Source organism: Mustelus asterias, chromosome 12 (genome assembly GCF_964213995.1).
Source record: "Mustelus asterias chromosome 12, sMusAst1.hap1.1, whole genome shotgun sequence".
NCBI classification, from domain to species: Eukaryota; Metazoa; Chordata; class Chondrichthyes; order Carcharhiniformes; family Triakidae; genus Mustelus; species Mustelus asterias.
In genome coordinates, this window is record NC_135812.1 from 19,233,683 (window position 1) to 19,257,845 (window position 24,163).

General features: G+C 45.4%; 1 protein-coding gene across 2 annotated transcripts in view; it reads right to left on the reverse strand.

Annotated features, from left to right (window-relative positions):
- LOC144501304 (sodium-dependent serotonin transporter-like) overlaps positions 1 to 24,163 on the reverse strand; it is an 81,570-nt gene that overhangs the window by 13,392 nt on the left and 44,015 nt on the right. For both annotated transcript variants that reach the window (XM_078224903.1, XM_078224904.1), the window contains exons 7-10: positions 13,831 to 13,934; positions 10,587 to 10,714; positions 6,908 to 7,020; positions 4,014 to 4,145 (exon numbers count right to left, since the gene is read on the reverse strand). In XM_078224903.1, coding sequence (XP_078081029.1) covers positions 4,014 to 4,145; positions 6,908 to 7,020; positions 10,587 to 10,714; positions 13,831 to 13,934 — 477 coding nt within the window. The remainder of the gene's footprint in view (positions 1 to 4,013; positions 4,146 to 6,907; positions 7,021 to 10,586; positions 10,715 to 13,830; positions 13,935 to 24,163) is intronic.

The following is a 24,163-nucleotide window of genomic DNA, read 5'->3' on the forward strand; positions in this document are numbered from 1 at the left end:
GCAACTGCCTCCCCACATGTACTCTGTCAACACAAATAAGACTTAATGAGACCTTCCCAATAAATTAAAGAAATGCATCATTTCTATGACCACAACCCCAGGCTACTCAAACTCCCTTTGCAGCCAATGAAGAATGTTTGAAGTCCAGATATCAATTTTATGTAAGCAATCATAGCTAACTAATTTGTGTACAGGAAGATCCCACAAGGAGATAGTGATCAAATAAACTGTTGATTATGGGATAAATATTGGTTAGGGCACTTGCAGTGTCATCAGATTTCTTCCACACTATGTGCAGTTTGAAACAAAATAGATGTGGTGATATATATGTGTAGGTTCAATAGTCAGAGAGGAAGTTGAAATGCTATTACGCGATGAGAAGAATAATGTGAATACATTGGGTGGGACTTTCCAGCCCTTCCCACCGGTGGGATCTCCTAGTCCGGCCCAAGGAGGCCCCGTGTGGCATGTTGTGCGGCATCAGGGTGGGTGAGCCATAGACTTTGGCGGGACTGGGAAATCATGCCAGTGGCCAACAGCTAACAGCCTCCACTGCCGGAAAAACAGACATCGCGGGGGGGCTGGAAAATCCCAGCCGTTGTATATGAATTTTCAGGGCCGTGCTGTCAGAGGATGAATCATAGAATCCCTACAGTGCAGGAGGTGGCCATTTGGCCCATCCAACCCACACAGACAGACAACAATCCCACCCAGGCTCTATCCCCGTAACCCCACTTATTTACCCTGCTAATCCCCCTGGCATTAGGGGGCAATTTAGCATGGCCAATTTTCCTACCCCACACATCTTTGGAGTGTGGGAGGAAACCAGAGCACCCAGAGAAAACCCACACAGACACAGGGAGAATGTGTAACTCCACACAGACAGTGACCCGAGGCTGGAATTGAACCCAGGTCCCTGGCGCTGTGAGGCAGCAGTGCTAACCACTGTACCACCCTTGAATTAATGGGGAAAATCACAGGTTACAGAGGAGGGAAGCTCAATTTTAAAATCACCGTTTTATTTGATGGGACGGCCACCAGGTAATCAAACTCCTGTTCGGAGATCTATAAACTCTGTACATTGTAGACATTTATCAGCAACTCTTGGGAAGTTTTAATTTTTTATTCACAGTTGTGATACGGATATCTAAAAACAGGATAATCTTACACAGTGCTGATCAAATTTGGATAGTATTGTACTATATGTGAAGGAATGGCAGTCTGGTTCAACCAGGATCAACAGTTTTAACTCAGTTAATCTGCAAGAATAACCTTCATTCACTGCAGTCCTCTGAACATGCCAGGGAACAAAATGAATCCAAAAGATAACCAAATATTGTTTCGCTCAACAGTTTGATATTGGCACTATAACAGTTATGGTCAAATAATTGAAGCATTTGTCTAGCGATTTGGAGACTTGGATGAAGACAGCTGTGTACACTCCTCAGAACAAGAAATTTCTGCGTTGCTCGGTGGGTTGGAGAGGTGAAAAGGTGAGGGAACCAGCTGAAGAAAATTGACGTGGATTTGAAACTGGAGTTCCGCTCAGACATTGCTGCTCAAAATCATCTGCTGATGACAGGAGTAGTTGGGGTAATGAAGAAGTCTGCAGGCTAAATTGCTCCCAAGTGTCCAAAGATGTGTTGGCCATGGTAAAAGCGTGGGGTTACAGGGATAGGGCGGAAGGGAGGGTCTGGGTTGGATGCTCTTTCAGAGAGTCGGTGCAGACTCGATGGGCCAGATGGCCTCCTTCTGTACTGTAGGGATTCTCTGGTTCAATGCATTTCTGCCTTTTGGGGTGGCATGGTGACACAGTGGTTAGCACTGCTGCCTCACAGTGCCAGGGACCCAGGTTCAATTCTGGCCTTGGATGGAGTCTGCATGTTCTCCCCGTATCTGTGTGGGCTTCCTCCGGGTACTCCGGTTTCCTCCCACAGTCCGAAAGAAATGCTGGTTAGGTGGATTGGCCATGCTAAACTGCCCCTTAGTACCTAAAGATGTGTAGGTTAGGTGGATTAGCTATGGCAATTTCACAGGGTTACGGAGATAGGACAGAGGGGAGGTCTGAGTGGGATGCTCTTTCAGGTCGTCGGTGCAGACTCGATGGGCCAAATGGCCTCTTTCTGCACTGGAGGGATTCTATGATTCTTCCAACCAAAGAAAATAACTTGGAGCTGTGCTGAGAATTAACTTCACTGCAGGGATGAACTCCATAGCTAACTGTTGGCAAGAATCTGCTTGAATTGACTTGGATCAGTGAAACAAAGCACAATGAAGAAGTAATCTCCATTTTGGTTACTCAGTGCTATTAATGCAAAGTTTTATTCTGTTGTTTAGCAAATAACATTGGCCAGGACTTTCCAATCCCGACATGTCGGGATCTGCTGCGGGAGAATTGATTGAATTGGTTCTCAGCGGGAGCGGACGGTACCGGTGGTGGGCAGGACAGGCAATCCCACTCACTGGGTAGGATTTTCCAGCCGTGCTCGCCCCGAGACCGGAAAATCCTGCCCTAAGTCAATGGATCTTTGCATGGTCCACCCCACCCCCCCCGCTACGATTCCCATGGTGGACGGGGCTGGAAAATTCCACCCACTGTGTTGTTTGTAGCTACATTTTGCATTACAGTCTCACAACTGCTGCATTTCAGTTATAATAAGGAAACAAGTCAGTTTTTTGTTAGAAGCAATCCTTCTAATTAAAGAGGTTTACAGGGTAGAAGGTGGCCATTCAGCCCACTGCACCTGTGCTGGCCCTCTGCTATAGCCGTTCACCTGCCCTGTTCGCTCGAAATTCTTTAAATTCTTCTGCTTCAAATGTTTCATCGCATTGTGGGAGGGCGGGGAACATTTATGAACAGTTTTCAGTTTTTATGTTTAGAATCAAGGAATGGTTGCGGCATAAGAGGAAAGCCATTCAGCCCGCTCTGTCGGTGCAGACTCTCTGAAAGAGAAATTCGTCTAGTCCCACTGCCTTGCCTTCCCCCCACTGCAAATTGAGTTAACAGTAATTCATAGAGTTGGTGAAGGTCCAACAAAGATATGAAATACTGAACAGGCACAAGGTAAGAAAAGGAATGGGCGAATCATCTCTGTTCTACCAGCGGCACGGTAGCACAGTGGTTAGCACTGCTGCTTCACAGCTCCAGGGACCTGGGTTCGATTCCCGGCTTGGGTCACTGTCTGTGTGGAGTTTGCACATTCTCCTCGTGTCTGCGTGGGTTTCCTCCAGGTGCTCCGGTTTCCTCCCACAGTCCAAAGATGTGCGGGTTAGGTTGATTGGTCTTGCTAAAAAATTGCCCCTTAGGGTCCTGAGATGTGTAGGTTTGAGGGATTAACGGGTAAATATGTAGGGATATGGGGGTAGGGTCTGGGTGGGATTGTGGTCGGTGCAGACTCGATGGGCCGAATGGCCTCCTTCTGCACTGTAGGGCTTCTATGATTCTTCTATGATTCTACCACTATTAGTGTTTTCCCAAAAGGTAAACTGCAATGAGGCAAAGTACAAATTATGTTGACTGACCTCAAAATTAAAATATAGACACCAAAGTAAACCGATTACAATATCAAGCCGAGACTAAGACATTAAAGGAGGGTCTATTGTAAGGGATGGCCTAGTGGCGTTATCGCCAGACTATTAATCCAAGAACTCAGATAATGTTCTGGGGACCCGGTTCGAATCCCACTACAGCGGATGATGGAATTTGAATTCAATAAAAAGCATCTAGAATTAAGAATCTACTGATGACCATGAAACCATTGTCAGAAAAACTCATTTGGTTCACTAATATTCATTAGGGAAGGAAATCTGCTGTCCTTACCTGATCTGGGCCTACACGTGACTCCAGAGCCACAGCAATGTGGTTGACTCTCAGGTGAACTCTGAACAAGGGCAACTAGGGATGGCCAATAAATGCTGGCCAGCCAGCGACGCCCATATCCCACGAACGAATAAAAACAAGTTAGAAAGGAGAAGGGAAACCAGCTTCCTAGGATTAAAGTTAAACCACTTACGTATGTAAGGGTGCTCAATGCTCCCAAATAGCAGAATATGATCAGGCCAAGCACAAACCATTCGCGGTGCTTTCGAAGTAACACTGAATATTCATCGAGCACCGCTGTGATCACACCTTCCAGGCCCGCAAACTGAGGAATAACAACAGAAGATCTTATCAAAGTGGCCGGCATTCTTATTTTGCATGAATTGTAAAACAGCACACAGAAACCGTTCATTTCTTGTCACTGTTTATACCGCTATGAGCTCTGCATATAGTATATTAACTAGAAGACTATATTATATATGAGTTATTAAATGAGGTGAAAAGATCAGTTTGGAAGGGATTGGAGGCAGTTTTTAAACGCTGGATGCTTTTAGACCTTGGAAAAGGAAACCTGTTGAGTTCCAATGAAAGCAGTTTCCACGCTCACTGGATGTGTGCTCTCAACGCTTGCTTCCAATTCAAAACTTCATTTCACTGGGGAGTTGGACAATGACCCATCACTACACAACACACCAGGTTCAAACAGTGCAGCGGGAAAAGTCCAGGGTGTCTGCTAATTGTGCGCCTAAGACAACCAATAGGTCATCAGAGAAACATTCTCCAGTAATTCCCTCCCTCTGAGGAAGTGATTGATTCTTGTTCAGCTTCCCCCAACTTCTCTGTTCCATTCCAGGGACGGCATGGTGGCACAGTGGTTAGCACTGCTGCCTCGCAGTGCCAAGGATCCAGATTCGATTCCGGCCTTGGGTGACTGTGTGGAGTTTGCACCTTCTCCCTGTGTCTGCGTGACTTTCCTCCGGGTGCTCCAGTTTCCACCCACAGTCCAAAGATGTGCCGGTTAGGTGAATTGGCTGTGCTAAATTGCCCCTTAGTGTCTCAGGATGTGCAGGTTAGGGGGATCAATGGAGTAAATGCGCGGGGCTTTGGGACCAGGGTGGGGAACCTGGGTAAGATGCTCTGTCGGAGAGTCAGTGCTGACTCAATGGGCCAAATGGCCTCCTTCTGTACTGTACGAATGCTGTAATTCAGGTGGATAATATTGAATCCGAAACAAATGCATCATCTAAACCAAGGCAAAAATGTGTGGCCTTTCTCTCAATGTGCTGATGCATTTCGACTGCATTGATTTTTCTTTTACTGACAATTGTCTTCCTTTATGCTGAAGCTGTGTTGTTTTGATCAGTAATCCAATGTGAAATGAAAGCTGATGCAGTCATGTGTGGTGCTTACAATTCAGCAGTGTAAGCAGTGCACAATGCCACACACACAAGATTAATTCCACTGTAAATATCCGACTAACATTTCCCAGATGGTGTCTTCAAAAGCATGTTTGCACCTCTTTTCAAATGTGGGAAGCACGCTGAAAGCACACACACTCAGGTGGAAAGAAAGCTCCCGGACGATGCAGAGTGGATGCAAGTATATGTTTAACCCTTTGGACGAGATTTTGGTGAAATTGTGGGGGCCCCTTTGCCAGGGTGATTTTCCAGGTGGCCGGGCAGCAGGCGAGACTTTTCTCGTATTGTTTTGCCAGGAGCCGGTAGACAGGGAGGGTGGGTGGCCAGTTAAGGGCATTGGTGGGCCTTCCACCCTGCCAGCCCAATATGTGGGCGGGCAGGGCAACTCTGGAACCTCAGTAGCTCCATAGAGAGAGGTGGCGAGCACTGAGACAACAAGGGCAATGTGAGGGCACCCCCATTCTGAGGAAAACCCCTGAAGAGGGTGCATTGGATACATCTTTACAAGGGCCAAGCAAACCGGGGCCTTGTGCATGTAGCGCGAGCACTTGAGTACAGGAATAGAGATGTTTTGCTGCAATTGTATAGGGTGTTGGTAAGCCCACGCCTGGAATATTGTGAACAGTTTTGGTGCCCTTATCTGGGGAAGAATGTCCTTGCTATAGAGGGAGTACAGCGACGGATTACCAGACTGACTCCTGGGCAGGTCTGTCATAAGAGGAGAGACTAAGTCGGTTAGGATTATATTCACTGGAGTTTAGAAGAGTGAGAGGGGATCTCATAGAAACTTATAAAATTCTAAGAGGATTAGACAGGGTAGATTCAGAAAGAATGTTCCCAATGGTGGGGGAGTCCAGAACTAAGGGTCATAGTTTAAGGATAAGGGGTAAACCTTTTAGAACTGAGGTGAGGAGAAATTTCTTCACCCAGAGGGTGGTGAATGTGTGGAATTCACTACCACAGAATGTAGTTGTGGCCAAAACATTGTATGATTTCAAGAAGAAATTGGATTTGGTTTTGGGGCTTACGGAATCAAGGAATTTGGGGAAAGGGGAGATCCAGGGCATTGAATTTGATGATCAGCCGTGATCATAATGAGCAGGCCTTGTCCTGCTTCTAGTTTCTATGTTTCTATGTATAGGGAAAGCCGTTCCAGTGGCAGTGTTGGGCCGTGGGAGCGTCATTTGCTGCCAACAGCCCATTCCCTGCGGCATGGGGACTCCGGCTCAGACAACTCTGCCAGGAAGTTGCTGGGAGGCCACCAAGCTGCATGGTAGTGAGGAGCTGGTCCGCCGCCGCTGCCACTGGCACAATGCCCACGGTCCACAGGCAGTCGCTTTTCATTGAGCCACTGGTCATTCAAATCGGCTGCCCGCCTCTGTTTGGGGGAAGCTCGGCCATTACCATGGCTGCCACTGAGAAACCTCCCTATCAGGGCCAGTAAAACTCCACCCATTCTTTCAAAATGGTAGAGGTGCTTACTTAATAACAACTCAGAACAATCCCACTCAACCAACACGAGTCTATGTAAGAATATGAAACACTTCCAATTCTATCAAATTTCATACTCCCTCAAGCGTTCAAATACGAAACCAGTCAGTACTATTGAGTCGTAATGAATTTCAGCAGATGACCAATATAGTCAGTAATTGTTTTTTAATTTGCTTACCGTACTGTCCAAACCCAATGTGATCAGCATTATGAAAAATATTATGGCAAAAAATGTAGATGCAGGCATATTAGTTATTGCCTCTGCGTAAGTAATGAAAAGCAGACTGGGGCCTAGAGGGAGAAGAGTAGAAGCAGATTAATAATAATACACTGTTAATACTTTCCTCCTTTAATCCTTCTGCATCCGAGCTATTTGCTAGGGTTGTCCCTTTCTGATTCTGTATATTTGTATATTCATATTCGTACACAGCTTCTATCTGTAATTCTTCGTATTTCACACAAGTCAGTGGATGGGGCTTGCACATTGAGCTAGGTGGTCAGAAAATATTTTCAGTGATATACACCCAGTTACTGCCTCCGGCACGATGGCACCGTGGTCGGCACTGCTGCCTCATAGCACCAGGGAGCTGGGTTCGATTTCCGGCTTGGGTCACTGTCTGCGCAGAGCTGCACGTTCTCCCCACATCTGCGTGGGTTTCCTCCGGGTGCTCCGGTTTCCTCCCACAGAATGGCATGATGGTTAGGTGCATTGGCCATTCTCCCCTCAGCGTACCCGAACAGTGTGGCGACCAGGGGATTTTCATAGTGACTTCATTGCACTGTTAATGTAAGCCTACTTGTGACACTAAAATAAACTTTAAACTTAAAGAAAACCAATAAAGTTCTGTTCTGGCTCGAATATTTAAAATCATAATTGCTGGGATAATTAACATGTTATAAAATAGGAACCTTAATTATTGCGTTCGCAAGCTGATTTCTAACTTGGGGAGTCTCTCATTTCTTTTTAATTCATTTGTGGGACATGGGCGTCACTGGCTGGCCAGCATTTATTGCCCATCCCTGGTTGCCCAAGGGCAGTTGAGAGTCAACGCCATTGCTGTGGCTCTGGAGTCACATGTAGGCCAGACCAGGTAAGGACGGCAGATTTCCTTCCCTAAACGACATTAGTGAGCCAGATGGGTTTTTCTGATAATTGATAATGGTTTCACGGTTATCAGTAGATTCTTAATTCCAGATATTTTTTATTGAATTCAAATTCCACCATCTGCCATGACGGGATTCGAACCTGGGTCCCCAGAACATTAGCTGAGTTTCTGGATTAATAGTCTAGCGATAATACCCCTAGGCCACTGCCTCCCCTATGTATTATGATAAGAGGAGCTTTTAATGCTTTCAAATTTAGAGAGGGAGGCATAACAATTGTTACATAAAGGAAAAAGATTATTTTTAACACTTGTGACACTACACTGTGTACTTTCATGTCTCACTGTCAGTTTGTATTAAGATTCCTAATATACCCAGCTGAATTTAATTGCCTCTGTTGGCTTGGCTTAACATTTACCCAAAGGGCACGATCTTACCTGCCGTTCACACCACACTCCCACTGCAGTGAGGTCGGAGAATTTGGCGGCCAGTCAAATCTCTGTTCACTGCGGCTGGGTGGGAAAATCCCACTGGCGTGAACAGTGGTAAGATTCTGGCCAAAGACTCAGAATTCACTGGAGCTGTGATACTGGCCACAAATGCCATACGTTTGCCGGTTGTGTTGTTTGATCCTTTCCTGGTTAAGTTACACCATATAATTAGAATACACTGTAGCCAGCAAGCAATTGGAAGCAGCATGGCCACTAGCCAAGGTAAAAACCCATTGCAATGAGATGCCAGCTGGCCCCAGATTTGTTTAAAATAGATGTTTAATGATTATACTAATGGACAGAAACAAGTGGAATTTGAAATTGTAGGAAGCAGATAAAGGGTGGCACTGATGCACAGTGGTTAGCACTGCTGCCTCACAGTGCCAGGGACCCAGGTTCGATTCCTGGCTTGGGTCATTGTCTATGTGGAGTTTGCACGTTCTTCCCGGGTCTATGTGGGTTTCCTCCGAGTGCTCTGGTTTCCTCCCATAGTCCAAAGTCGTGCGGGTTAGGTGGATTGGCCATGCTAAATCACCCCTTAGTGTCAGGGGGACAAGCAGGACAAAATACTTGGGGTTAAGCAATAGGGCCTGGGTGGTTTGGTGGTCGGTGCAGACTCGATGGGCCAAATGGCCTCGTTCTAAGCTGTAGGGATTCTATGACTTTACCGTATTGTTTTACATCTGATTAGTTCATTAGATGTCACAGTGAGCCCTTCCATCCAAGCCCCTTCCCCAGCCCGCAAATTCCCACTGATATGATGCAAACATTATAGAAGCCAGAGATTTCAAATCTTCATTGCTCAAGGACTTTGCACTCCCTGTACCATTTCTGATCTGCTACTTGAATTTTAATATAGTGCACAGAGAACCAAAAACACAACACATAAGATTAACAATCTGCTTTACATATAGACAATAATTCATGTTTAGATGGTGGATTAAGGTTGGGAAGTGGTCACTGACTCCCATCAAATACGTATCATTTCTGCTGATTTGAAGGGACTCTGGACATTGTCAAATCTGCCGCACTAAATAATATTCAAATCTAAATAATACCAAAATGTGCCTAATAAAAGCAATATGATTATTTCTTAATGTTAGCAATAAATTATGATTCCTGCAATTGCACCAGTTATTTGAGCCCACCAGTGCCATCCTGCTGTGGCAATCACAGTGGCCTTATCTCAGCAAATTCAATTTCATTATTGATCTTAATGGGGGCGGACTATCGTAACTTACATTCTGTTTTTTGTCTGGTTAGTTCATTCACTGGAACTGTGAACCCATCTATGTCGCAATTATCTGCTTTCTGAACAGTGCACAATGCCAAGATATTATAGTGTGTTATATGTTTTGGGTTATGTTACCAACACCATAGTTTCCAGGCATGTCTGCACTACAGAAATGCAATGTTCGAGACCTGTTATGTTACGTTTTTTTAATTCATTCATGGGCCGTGGGCGTCACTTTTTTATTGCCCATCCCTAATTGCCCTTGTGGGGGTGGAGGTGAGCTGCCTTCTTGAACCACTGCAGCCCATATGGTGTAGGTGCACCCACAATGCTATTAGGGAGTGAGTTCCAGGATTTTGACCGAGCAACATAAATTAACAGTGATATCTTTGCAAGTTAGGATGGTGTGTGGCTTGGAGGGGAAGCTACAGGTGGTCGTGCTCCCGTGCTACTGTTGTCCTTGTCCTCCTTGGTGGTAGTGGTCGAAGGTTTGGAAGGTGCTGTCGAAGAAGCTTTGGCAAGTTGCTGCAGTGCCTCTTGTAGATGATACATACTGCTGCCTCTGTGCGTTGGTGGTGGAGGGAGGGAATGTTTAAGGCAGTGGATGTGGTGCCAATCAAGTGGGCTGCTTTGTTCTGGATGGTGTCAAGCTTCTTGCGTGTTGTTGGAGCTGCACCCATCCAGGCAAGTGGAGAGTATTCCATAACACTTCTGACTTGTGCCTCGTAGATGGTGGAGTGGCTTTGGGGCATCAGACCAATCTAGCCCAATATAACCTCTCTCTTCCTGCTCTAATCAATGCATGTTGATCTTAGGACCATAATTAAAGTGATAATTCTACAACTGCCATGACAATCCGACGTGCTGGTTAGGTGCATTGGCCGTGCTAAATTCTCCGAACAGGCGCCGGAGTGTGACGACTAGGGGATTTTCACAGTAACTTCATTGCAGTGTTAATGTAAGTCGTCCTGTGACACTAATAAATAAACTTTAAAGAATTGTCAGAGGTTTGCACGTTGTCATCCTACCAGTGTCTTTGGCCACATCTTCTACTTTCTCATTCCTCATTTCTGCCATGTAGCCAAGGACAGTAAACATAACACAACCAGACAGGAAACTGGTTAAGCAGTTCACCGTGCTGATGATCAAAGCATCCCTAAAGCAAGTAAACAAGAAAGAGTCCATTGCCTCAATTCAGTTTCGATGGTCACATCCTTAGTCCTCACAAACAATCTGAATGTGGTCAAACAAAAAACATTTGAAACATTCTATACAATACCGCACCAGCTTAATACATCCTGACTGTAATGACTTCAATCAGGCCATTGAGGTTGGCCTGTTGGAGTATGAACTCCCTGATTAAAGATCTCCGCTTTGTTTTTTGTTTCGGGCCGTTCCCCTCCTTTTAGGCAGCTGCCCTTTTTGTGATGTCTCTTAAGTTAAGTTGATTTTGTTCATTTGGATGAATACAAAAAGATGTCCCTGATTAAGGGTCCAATTGGTGGATCACTCAGGGAGTCTTTGCTTGTACTTAAACTGAGTGCCAGTTCCTCTGACACCCCCGGAGGTAGATTGCTAACTGCTAGCACTCTGTGTACTGCTGTTAGAGTTGTAAATAAAGAGATTTTGGTGAAGGGACTTCTGCCTCCGCAGACTTATTACACTGACCTCATTCATGTTGCTTGGATGCTCTGCATCGTGCACATTTAAATGGGGAGGGTTTGAGTTCTAGTCAATGACCCACATCACAGCAGGTGCTAAATACTGTTGTCAGGGTTATTAAAGGTCCCTCTGGTTGTAAAGCATTGAGGTTTTTTAAAAAAATGAAAACAATATAAAGTTAAGAATATGTCAATGCACTGTATTATGTTCATTGTTAGGGAAATTTCATGAGGTACCAGAACATTATTCATCCTGCTTTCTGGCTGTCCAACCTTCTTGTGCGAGGGCCCAAATTATAATTTTTTTCTCCATCAAGGGCGTGATGAGCAGATTTCGGCAAGTTTTAGCACAGCATTAAACATGCTTTTTAAAGAGCAATGAACTGACCATTAAATAGTACCAAGCAGCAAAGTTAACCAATTACACCTCTTTTGTCTTTTCATTTAAGAGGCAGAGTTAGACAGAGACAGACTGGACCCCAAGTCCCGGTACCAGGGAAGGAATGGGGACTGGAGCTGAGCAGCGGAGTTGGAGTTTAACTAACATTCACTTTGTGTCTGCCTCTGACGGTGCATACTCTGAGCTGGCCTCGGCAGAACTCATACGTAATGGGGGTCGGGAGAAGATTATCTTTCAGCCGGAATTTTCCACATCTCCTGGCCTGCTTTGTGGATATGATTTTGGGGAGGGAGAAGGGTTTGTGTGTGTGTGTGTGTGTGTCCAGCTCATTCCAGTCTCAGGGTTCTCACTTCAGCTGCTCATTTACACAAACACACACACACACACACACACATACACACACTCACACACACACTCACACAGACTCTCACTCACTCACACAAACACAGACTCTCACTCACTCACTCATTCGCTCGCTCACGCACTCATTCACTTGCTTACACATACAGACTCTTACTCACACACTCAAACAGACGCTCACTCACTCACACTCAAACAGACGCTCACTCACTCACACTCAAACAGACGCTCACTCACTCATTCACACAGACTCACACTCATTCACTCATTCACTCACACAGACTCTCATTCACTCATTCATACAGATTCTCGCTCACACACTCATTCACTCGCTCACACACTCATTCACTCGCTCACACACTCATTCACTCGCTCACACACTCATTCACTCGCTCACACACTCATTCACTCGCTCACACACTCATTCACTCGCTCACACACTCATTCACTCGCTCACACACACAGACTCTTACTCACACACACAGACACTTACTCACACACTCTCACTCACTCACACTCAAACAGACGCTCACTCATTCATTCATACAGACTCTCTCACTCACACAGACTCTCACACATTCATTCACTTGCTCACACACACACTCTTACTCACACTGAATGAGAGTCTGTCTGTGTGTGTGAGTGAGAGTCACTCACTCACTCAGACTCTCACTCACACACAGACTCTCACACACTCACACAGACACTCACTCACACAGACACTCACTCACAGATTCTCACTCACAGATTCTCACTTACACACAGACTCTCACTCACTCACTCATACAGACTCTCACTCCCTCACTCACACAGACTCTCACTCACTCACACAGACTCTCACTCACTCACTTTGTTTTTCTACAAAGTCTGGAGTGTTTGCCATCATTTAACACTCTGTAGACCCACTTTTCCTAAAGTGTTGACTTGAATCCCTTTTGCTTTAGCAAGTAACGTCCAGAATATCATTCCAGTGTGGGAAGTTACTGAGAAGGAGGTGCCATCAGATATAAAAACAACTTATTGGTTAAAAGACAACCCCATCAAAACAAGGCACAGAAAATGCTCAGTGGGGCCAACAGCATCTGGAGAGAGTAACAGAGTCAGCATTTCAGCTTCCGCAAGAAAAGGCCAACAACCCGAAACATTAACTCAGTTTCTCCCTCCACAGATGCTGCCTAACCTGTTGGACATTTCTATAATTTTCTGTTTTAAGTTTTGTTATTTTGCTTTAGTACCTATCCAAAATCTGAATCTCTCAATTCAACAAGACCTTTTATAATTGTAATTCTAATGATTTATTTTCCAGCAATACCCTAATGCTGTTCCCCATTGCCAAGTGCAGGGAGTTAGCACCATCCTATCACCTACCCAAACAGATGTGCCGGAAACCTCTGACCTCGCCCGTGGCTGGGATTCTCTGGTGCCCCTGCAGTGAATGGAGTTTGGGCCGAGTGCCAATTCTCCGTTCTGGCTGGCAGTGGGCTGGGAACGGGCAAGATCGGAGCGTCCCGCCCATGGAATGAAAATCAGAATTGTCTCTGCTGAATAATGGCCCTTTAGCTAAGTGGATGTAGGTTCCCTGCATGAACGGGTATAGTAAGCCAGGGCACCTTTTAGGATAGGGAACTTTATTGGGACAGAATTTCCCACAGCATCCAAACCTTTTTGTAACTGACTTAGGTCCTGACATAGGGTCAAAGTGGAGTGTTTTTGTTAAATCTCCCTACTTTGCCATACTCGATCTGACTGGGAGTCATCCCATAACTAATATGGAAATTTGGAAATCATTCTCATGACAGTTGCAAGCCTAAAGAAGATAAAGCAATTCACGCGTCGTTTAATTAGACTGACTTGTAGCAGTTGTTGTTGAATTTGTTATAGCTGGCAAACGCCAAGAGGACACCGAATCCCGGGCCGAGGGAGAAGAAAATCTGTGCAGCAGCATCCACCCAGACCTGGAAGCAAAAAAAAGAGCTATTCAAACCACTGCAACGGTCTACAGCGGGATTTCCGTCATTATTACAGTCAAAAAGCTGAACTTTCCCCCCTCCCCCTTCCTGCCGACGGGATCTTCCCGATTGTGACCCGCCCCCCCCCCGCCCCCCGCAGTGGGTTCCCCGGCCACGCAGCCGAGCGGCGCAAAATCCCATTGACATCAGCAGGACTGGAAGATCCTGCCACAGGCCAAAGGTGAGCCACATCCGTCACCGGTCCAATATATTCACATCTATTCAGTTTATTTCCTCCCTACGTTCTAAACCTTCATCAATTCAGGAAGGACAATAAACGCTGGCCCAGTCAGTGACGCTCACATCCAATTCATGAGTGAGGTTGGCACGGACTAGTTGGGCCGAAGGGCCTGTTTCCGTGCTGTATATCTCTATGACGATGAATTTTAAAATAAAAATGTCTCCCAGGCTGCCGCTTTTCAAAAGGACAGCGATCCAGACGAGGTGCGCTAAAGTGTGATTAATTTTGTGGTCCCCTTCCTAAAAAGAACAATTAATTTTATAGTGAACGGTCCAGTCATAACAATCTGAAGTTCCGCTGGCTTTAGTTCCTGCTTCACTGCACTGAACATGAACCTTGAAAGACTGATTTAAATCAACATTCAGATCTCTTCCTTTTACCATTTTTTTCCCTTTATTCTTTCATGGGATGTGGGCATCGCTGGCTGAGCCAACCTTTATCACCCATCCCTAATTGCCCAAGAACTGTGTGGCTTGCTAGCCCATTTCAGAGGGCAGTTAAGAGACAACCACATTGCTGTGGGTCTGGAGTCACATGTAGGCCAGACCAGGGTAAGGACGGCAGATTTCCTTCCCTAAAGAACATTAGCAAACCAGATGGTTTTTTTTATAACAATCGATGATAGTTTCATGGTCACTATTATTGAGACGAGCTTTATATTTCAGGTTTATTAATTGAATTCAAATTCCACCAGCTGCTGAGGTGGGATTTGAAGCCATTTCACCAGGACATTAGCCTGGGCCTCTGGGTTACTCGTTCAGTTGCCAGACTTGCTGAGTTTTTCAAGTTTTCTCTGTTTCTGTTTGGAATTTCAGCATCCATGGCATTTGGCAATTTTCTACTAACCACAGATTTGTACTTTAACAAGAGTCAGTGCATTGAAGAAAGGAACTGAAAGCTGCCATAGTCCCAGAGGGCCATAGGCTTCCCTCCCCTTTGTGGGAGAGCTGACTGGTGGTGATTTAACCTGAAGATCGCCACACCTCAGGGAAGCTTGAGAAGGTGGTGCTTTCATGGATAACCTCAGCCGGAATGGGAATTGAACCCACGCCATTGGCGTCGCTCCACATCACAAACCAGCTGTCCAGCTAACTGAGCTACTGACTTCCTATTCAAGAAAGGGAGGGAGAGGAGGGAAACATAGGGCCCGATTTTACCATTTGGAGTCTAAGGGCCGAATCCGGGCGTAATGCAGATCCGAGCCCGGAATCCTCTTTGCAGCGCGCCCATACCGGCTCCGGTCCGATCCGCGCAGTGAGCGAGGCTTAGCGCTGCCGGGACGATCGGAGTTCTGAACTGTGCATGCGCAGTTCGAAAAGAAATCTGAAGCAGCGCACCCAGGCGCGAAAGAAAAAAACAGCAGAGAGAGGGGGAAGATGGACTTAGGAGAATCTTGCAAACTGAAAATAATGTAGCATCTTCTTTGTGCTGCCTAATTATCTATGGGAAAGGTAATTAAACTACAGTGTCCTAGTGAGCAATTAGTGACCTGTATAATACATTTGTGATCTGTAACTGGATTGTTGATGTCCCTGTAGCCATGAGCCAGGTGCTCAAATGTTCAGAGTCATGTGGTGAACTTGGAAGAATTGTCCCCGTGGTGGAACTTGGTTGGAAATAAGATTCAAGGAGATTACTAAATCTGGGAAATCAACCATAGTGAAAAGAAGTTTGTATTGGCAACTCTTCTCTCACATTCCATGGCAGATGTGCCCCTACTTATGAATGTGATTTGCATGGGCAACGTTGGGTGTAGCTAATCTGCCTCTGGAGCAGCCTTGGATCCTTTCTTTCATCATTGTTTTCATCTGAACATTGCACAGAATTAGAGGAATTCCCTTTGGAAGATAATGTCAAAATTATAATCCCAGGAACTAAAAACCTGACAGTCAAAAATTTGGGAAAATATTTCAAAATATGGATGGGGGGATGATCGAGGAGGATGGGCTTCAGAGGTTCCCCTGCAGAATAGAAATCCGCTTCGGATTTTTATTCTGCAGTCGCTTACAGCGCGGATCCGGAACGGACCAGAAGATGGTAAAGTGGGATTTGGCGGTAGAGTTGGGCACGCGGTTCATTAAATGCATGCTAATGCATTTAAATCGTCAGGCCGCCCGATTCGGGCACGGACCGGACCCACGCCCGAATCGGGTGTCAGTAAAGCCGTGATCTGCTCGGATTCGGGTGCAGATCGCGTTAAAGCCCCAATGCCCAACTTTACCACGATTTCGTGCCCGTTTTTGGTAAAATCGGGCCCGTAGTTTCTGGTGTGTGCTTCAGAGAATGTAGTGCATTGAACTGAATTTCCAGAAAACAATGAATAATCATGTCTATTATTGGTCCAGGTGAAGGTTCATAAGCTGCAGGGCAGCATGGTGACATGGAGCACACCAGGATGATAGGGAGTGGGATATCTTGATCTTGATTTCAGATAAAGCTCGGCACAACATCGTGGGCCGAAGGGCCTGTTCTGTGCTGTACTGTTCTATGTTCTATAGTGGTTAGCACTGCTGCCTCACAGCGCCAGGGACCCGGGTTCGATTCCCGGCTTGGGTCACTGTCTATGCAGAGTCTGCACGTTTTCTCCGTGTCTGTTATTGGTCTATTATTGGTCCAGGCGAAGACTCATAGGCTACAATGTGAAGTTTGAACTGAGGTGCATTTTAACATTGCAGAAATATGTCCAAGCCTGTGCCAATCATGATGCCTGCCTAAACTAAAACCGTATGCACTTATGGAGTCCGTATCCCTCCGTTCCCATCCTATTCATGTATTCATATAGGTGCCCATTAAATGCCGCTATTGTACCTACTCCCCGGGCAGCGCGTTCCAGACATTCACCACCCTCTGTGTAAAAAACATGCCTCACACATCTCTAAACCTTTCCCCACGTAGACTAGTGTACACATCTGTGCTGATAAAACTGTTTAAACATCTCCCGAAACAACACATCCCAATAATGATATTCATCATCTCAAAACTGTAGTAGTAACAATTTTTGCATCACACTGTATAAAATAACTCCCTGCACTGACCCGTCAGAGGATTTTAGTGGTTTTTACAACACTACTCCTGTAATGAATACACAAAGTTAGATAGCATAGTGGGAAAGGAATGCAGTTGAATGTTAAAATCAAAAATTGCTTGTTTGAATGGGAAGTTGTGTACAAAGTGGTTAATTCATGACAAGGAATTACAAAGTAGAATTCAAATCGGGTGGATCTGAAGATGTCAAACTAGAAACATAGAGCTCAATGATTGAATCATTTTGCCTCTTTCTCTGTGGGGCTTAACAATGTTTCCAAGAGGCATTATTCCATCACCATTAAGTACTCCCACTGGATTTTTGCAGTTAAGATAGGTCAGTGATGCACGGTTTAATCGACACCCTGGTATTGTATTTTGGCAACTCCGATAGCCCAATTTAGTACCAGATTGTGGCTAAGAGACATTCAGCTTCACTTCTGTCACCCAGTTTCATATGAAGAATAAATCTCCTATCGCTATCAATTAGCCTGACTCCAAACTTTAGGTGGCACCTCACGGTGAATCTTTCAACTTCACCACCAGCCCTCTTTATCTCCTGTCTGAACGAGATCGCCAATTCCGTGCCCAATAATGGCCAGTTCTCAGTCAGCTTTGTTCTCTGTAATGTCCTCTGAGACATTGGGCACGATTATACCATCATGTTGTGCCTGTTTTCGGGCACGAAAACTTGGTAAAGTCGTGAGGCGATCTGTGCCCACCTCCGCGCCGGTTCCCCCTTTACCAAAGCCCAAAAATGGCCGCGATCGGGACTGCACTTGAAATGGGCGCGATGGCCATTTAAATGCATTTGCATGCATTTAAATTGACTCAATGGGCTGCACACCCAACCTTACTGGCACTTCCCCCTTTACCACCGTGTTCACCCATCCAGATTTGGCGTAAAACAGACATGCTCCACAAAAGTCTGATTCGGGCACTCCAATTAGTGAGGAGGTAAGTGCCGAGCATCCGATAGCTCGAGATCGGTGGGGGCGCGGCCAGGGGAAGATGGGTGCGACGGCTCTCTGCTTGAGATTGGTGGGGGGAGGGGAAGGGGGTTCCGCTGCCACTCTGCCTGAGATCAGTGGGGAGGGAAGGGGGTTCCGCTGCCACTCTGCCTGAGATCAGTGGGGAGGGAAGGGGGATCTGCTGCCACTCTGCCTGAGATCAGTGGGACGGAAGGGGAAATCTGTTGCCACTCTGCGTGAGATCAGTGGGGGGGGAAGGGGGTCCACTGCCACTCTGCGTGAGATCAGTGGGGGGGGGAAGGGGGTCCGCTGCCACTCTGCGTGAGATCAGTGGGGGGGGGGAAGGGGGTCTGCTGCTACTCTGCCTGAGATCAGTGGGGGGGGGGGAAGGGAGAAGGGGCCTGCGATTGGTCTGGGTGGCGGAGCGGGTGGGGAGATAAGAGGGTCAGTAATGTTGTGGGGGTGGGGCAATATCTGTGGAGGCCAGGGGGAGGCATTATCCAGCCCGGGAGGAATGTGGCAGGGGAACAGCATTCTATCATTTTTATTCTGCGCATGCGCAGTTGGAGGTGCCGATCGGAGCTGCAGGGTTTTGGGCATGTTAAGCCCCACCCACAGGCTTCTGCAACGCGATTCGGAATCGCTGATATTTTTTCAGGCAGAGTGCGTATGGGGGTGCCTGAGAACGGGTCTAAAAATTGGATCTGAAACACTCCCAGTTTCAAGTCCACCCAGCACTTAGAATCAAAATGGTAAAATAGGGCCCATTGGTTCAGATTACTCAAACTTCATCATTCTAACCAGAGAGAGAAAATGGCGAAAATCCTGCCCGCCATTTTTGTTGTGTGTTGGGTGTGTTTGGGAGTGTAGAAGCAATGCCATGTAGGTAATACAGCTTGCATTATGGGAATGGAACACTCTGGCTGTGATCTTGCCGGCCCGATGTGTCAGTCAATCAGTGCGGCGGGACAGGAAGACAACGCATGAGGCTTTTGCGTTGGGTGTGAAACGGCCTTGCACCAAAAGCCATCTTCCTGGCCATGTTTTGTCGGCACGATGCTGATTTAAATATTAAACATCAAATATCGGGGGCAACTACCCAATGGCTCCCCAAGCAGTCTGCAGCCGGATTCACTGACGAGCTTAGGCATCCCCCCCACATTGGTGTGAATCGCATTTCTTCCCAAAAAACTGGCTGAGTGCATTTTCAAACTCGACCACAAAAAGTGACTGACACTCTCCTGTTTTCTCGCTCATTCAGCACTTCGAATGTTCTTGGGACATTTGTGTGTGTGCGTGTGCATGTGTGTGTGTGTGCATTTGTGTGTGTGCATGGGTGTGCGTGTGCGTTCCTTTGCCTACCACATGAATGCCATGACCTGCCTACCACAATTGTCAGCTTGTCTGTAAATAGCAGATCACCTGTTTTTAGCAGTTAGACTGTTCCTTACGTGAATCAAGTTCCTACAACCTTCGTAGAAGCTGATTTGCAACTGGATCAAAAGGGTGGGTGCCCAACACACATAATCCAACCATTTACAGCAGGTAGCGAAGAGGCTCAGCAACAGCACTCACTCTACACTTCAAAAGTACGTCATTGGCTGTTAATCGCTTTGGGATGTTCAGAGATTAAGAAAGGCGCTACAAAAATGCAAGTTTCTTCTTTCATTCAGTACGGTAATCCAGCACCAAGATATCTATTGCTCTAGGGTAATGCTTCTTGATCAGCCAATCAGATAAAATCACTTCAATCATCAGTCCCCCATAGTCCTAGTTTTAAGTTTATTTATCAGTGTCACAGATAGGCTCACATTAACACTCTGGAGCCTGTTCGGGTACATTGAGGGAGAATTTTGCATGGCCAATGTATCTAACCAATACATTCCCTTCCGACTGTGGGAGGAAACCAGAGGACCCGAAGGAAACCCGTGCAGACACGGGGAGAATGTGCAGACTCTGCGCAGACAGTGACCCAAACTGGGAATCGATCCTGGGTCCCTGACACTGTGAGGCAGCAGTGCTAACCATTGTACCACCATGTCACCCTGCCTTCCTGTGGATCTGATGACCATCTCATCCCCTGGAAAAAGGTAACAGTTCCGGGAAAAAAAAACAGGAATACAGTCAACGATGCATAAAACCCAGCAAACTGGGACTCTTGGAGAGTTGACGAGTTAATACAAGTGATGTTTGCCTGCGAAATCAATGCTTATGCCCTTTTATAATTATATTGAATACAAGCTGGTAAGTCCCATTTAATCCCTGCTCTAATTAAATCGCCACTCTTGCGTTATTATGCATTTCCAAGCAACAGGCTGGGACAACAATTTTATGACCATATTTCCACTTGTAATCAGGGTTGCTATCTCGCTGTCGAAGAGTCATACGGACTCAGAACATTAACTCTGTTTCTCTCTCCACAGATGCTGCCAGGCCTGCTGAGGTTTTCCAGCGTTTTCCGTTTTGATTCGCTATCTTGGTGAGTGTGTTTTAACTCTAAAGGACGCCTACTGTCAGACCATGTCAAAATTCCAATGATGGAGTTCACACACAAACATGGGTGGGAACTGCTCCTGTTTACACATTTGGTTATGTCTAAACGATTATACAAAGCTGATGCTGGGATTTTTTTTTATAATCAGGATTGGTGACATATGATTAACTAAACAAGAATGGTGCACTTCCGACAACATGGAGATTAGGGAGGTGGCATAACTTAGTCTGGGAGGAGTCAGTTAGAATCAAGTTTGGACACTTGCCCTCAATTTTAAGTCGGTGGGAAAGAATAAAGTTTCTAAGGAAACTAAGAGGCATTAGTTTGTTTAGGTCGGATAAACTGCTTGATAAAATTGCAATAATTAGCTCCAGTTCTGACAGTACAGTTTTATATCAAGTCATAAATTTCACATATAAAGTTTCACATCTGTTCTTTGGTGTAAAATATTTACATATTTAGGTAGTCCTTGATCATTAACTAAACTACAACTATTCATTTCCTTCAGTGAAGGTAACTCTGAATTGACAACAGATTTCTACAACTCTTATAACATCCTTATAAAAGTAGTTACAACAAATGGGGTGGAGCAGATATTAATACACAAGTATTCATCATGATGTTATTAATATCTCTGAGAAGTACCTACTAGTATCAATCCTGCACACAACCCAAGATACTAAAGGCTCGCCATATATAAAAATGGCTGGGGTCCTACTAACTGTTCACTAGTGTCTAAGCCTTGTGACAAACAAACATATCGTGGCTAGTTTATACAATTTTAAAACTGAACAAATACACTAAAATGACCGAAGATTTGACTAGCTATAACTCAAACAAAAGGAACTTTCTGACATTCAGAGAAGTAAACACTTCGTTATCTCTGAAGATGCACTAATGCCCCCTGCAGAGACCAAATTCAAAGGGAATTCTACAAAGGTCATCTTCATTTTCATAAGTCAAAGCTAAAGTGAGGAAGTGTGAGTCATGTCACATGATTCCCCCACTATACCCAACCCCAGTTACCCTGTCTTGCTGTACCATCAGTCAGCTGCCATCTTCCATTAGCCAAGCAGGAAAGTGGCTCTGTCCATTTATGACTGCCCGGCCTCAACTGTGATGTTCTACTGGAACCTTTGAACCATCACCTACAGGACTAATCCTCATCTCATCATTGAAGTAATCTCTACTGCAAAAGTAGATTATCCAGCATCAGCTTCAACCTGTCTTCTGTGAAGATCTTTTGATTCTGGACTCATGAGAAGCGAGAATTATTAATTACCTTGCAGTCTCTGCCTTGTACCTCTTTCTTCTCTTTATCCCTCTGTTACTTTATGAATGCAAAAAGGAGAGATGTTGTGAACCCTCTTCCTGTGTTTTGATTGTGGGGAAAATAAACTAACCCTCTGAGTTTATCCCATCTCGATTCTGCTGTGGGGCTATTAATAGAAACTTGGATCGCACCAAAACTGAGGAGTTAGGTGATACAACATCAATTGGAACGGTGGAAATCAAAAATCAGAAAATATCTTTCTGTGGTGAGGAAGTGAAATCAGGGTTGAGTTAACCCCTCACCCCTATACATAACAGTAGTTAATTTTAATAAAAGAAATTTCACTCCTTTTCCCTTTTAAAAAAAATTGTTCTCCAGTTGTAAACAACGCTGACAAGTCAACCTTTTGCTTATTTCGAATTGCACCGAGGATGGAGATTTCTGTGGGCCAGACCGGATAAGAACAAAGAACAAAGAAAATTACCACACAGGAACAGGCTCTTTGGCTCTCCAGGCCTGCACTGATCATGCTGCCCAACTGAACTAAACCCCCCTAACTTTCCAGGGACCATATCCCTCGATTCCCATTCTACTCATGTATTTGTCAAGATGCCCCTTAAAAGTCACTATTGTATCTGCTTCCACTACCTCCCCTGGCAGCGAGTTCCAAACACCCACCACCCTCTGGGTAAAAAACTTGACTCATACATCTCCTTTAAACCTTGCCCCTCGCACCTTAAACCTATTCCCCCTGGTAATTGACTCTTCCATACTAGGAAAAAGCTTCTGACTATCCACTCTGTCCATGCCCCTCATAATCTTGTAGACCTTTATCAGGTCACCCCTCAACCTCCGTCGTTCCAGTGAGAACAAACCCAGTTTCTTCAACCTCTCCTCATAGCTAATGCCTTCCACACTAGGCAACATCCTGGTAAATCTTTTCTGTACCTTCTCCAAAGGGTGGCAGAAGGACATTAATGAACTGATTTGTTTTTTTATGGCAATCCAGTAACTATCTTTATCATCTTTTCTGGTGCCGGGCTGAAAATGACCAGATTTGTTAAAATCAATGGCACCACTTGCTATGGTGTGATTTGAATTCACTACCTCGAGGTTTATTCAGTTGGTAGAATAGAATTTGAGTATTGCTGAAAAAAAAATGTGTTGTCAAAGGTTTTCATTATGCACTCATCAGAATAATCACCAATTGTAATGGGAACAAGTATAAATCATTGCTCCACTTACAGTTTGGTACTCTTCCAAATGTCCTGATGAGTGCAAGACGAAAAGCTTCGACAATACGTGTCTTTTTTCAGTAATATCTCTCGGTTGCTAATACAGGCTCCACCACTTATCACGGGTCTGATTACATAATTATAAGTGCTGGAGAGTACATCAGCTTTTACAGACACCAAAATCTCTCTCAGCAACAGGCAACAGAACATACAAACACACTCTCATAATCAAGTCCCCCATCCACTGCTCTGCTTCACAGAAAGTGAGATTTTCTCAAGGGTGAGTATGGGCTGCCCTGCGCCTGGCCACATTCTCCCTGAACTCACCACTCTGTTCATCTCCAAACACCAGGGAAATGCCACTTCTTACATCTGCTCTACGACAATGGCGATCAGTCCAGCCAGCTCAATAAAACTCACTCGAGTCCCGGGACTATTTAAAGGATTGCAATACAAATGAATTCTGATAATGAGATGGGAAAAACTTGAGAGTTGCCCAAAATTTTGTACCGGCAGCTCATGTTTATCCAACCGTCAGAAAGGCTGAACTAAAAAAGAGAGAAAAAAAAGATTTCGAGGATGAGATCAAAAGGCTCTTTACAAGTGAAAGACCTTTGAAGTGGGGTTTTACCATGGGGAAACATAGAAGCCAATTGACACACAACAAAGTCTCACAAATGGCAATGAGATAAATGTCTATAAGAAACTGAGTGCAATGTATCCAAATTTTCCTTCTGGCTCAGATCAAGCATTGGATCAAGCCCAACACGGGGAGCAATGCCATATACAAAGAACAAAGAACAATACAGCACAGGAACAGGCCCTTCGGCCCTCCAAGCCCGTGCCACTCCCTGGTCCAAACTAGACCATTCTTTTGTATCCCTCCATTCCCACTCCGTTCATATGGCTGTCTAGATAAGTCTTAAACGTTCCCAGT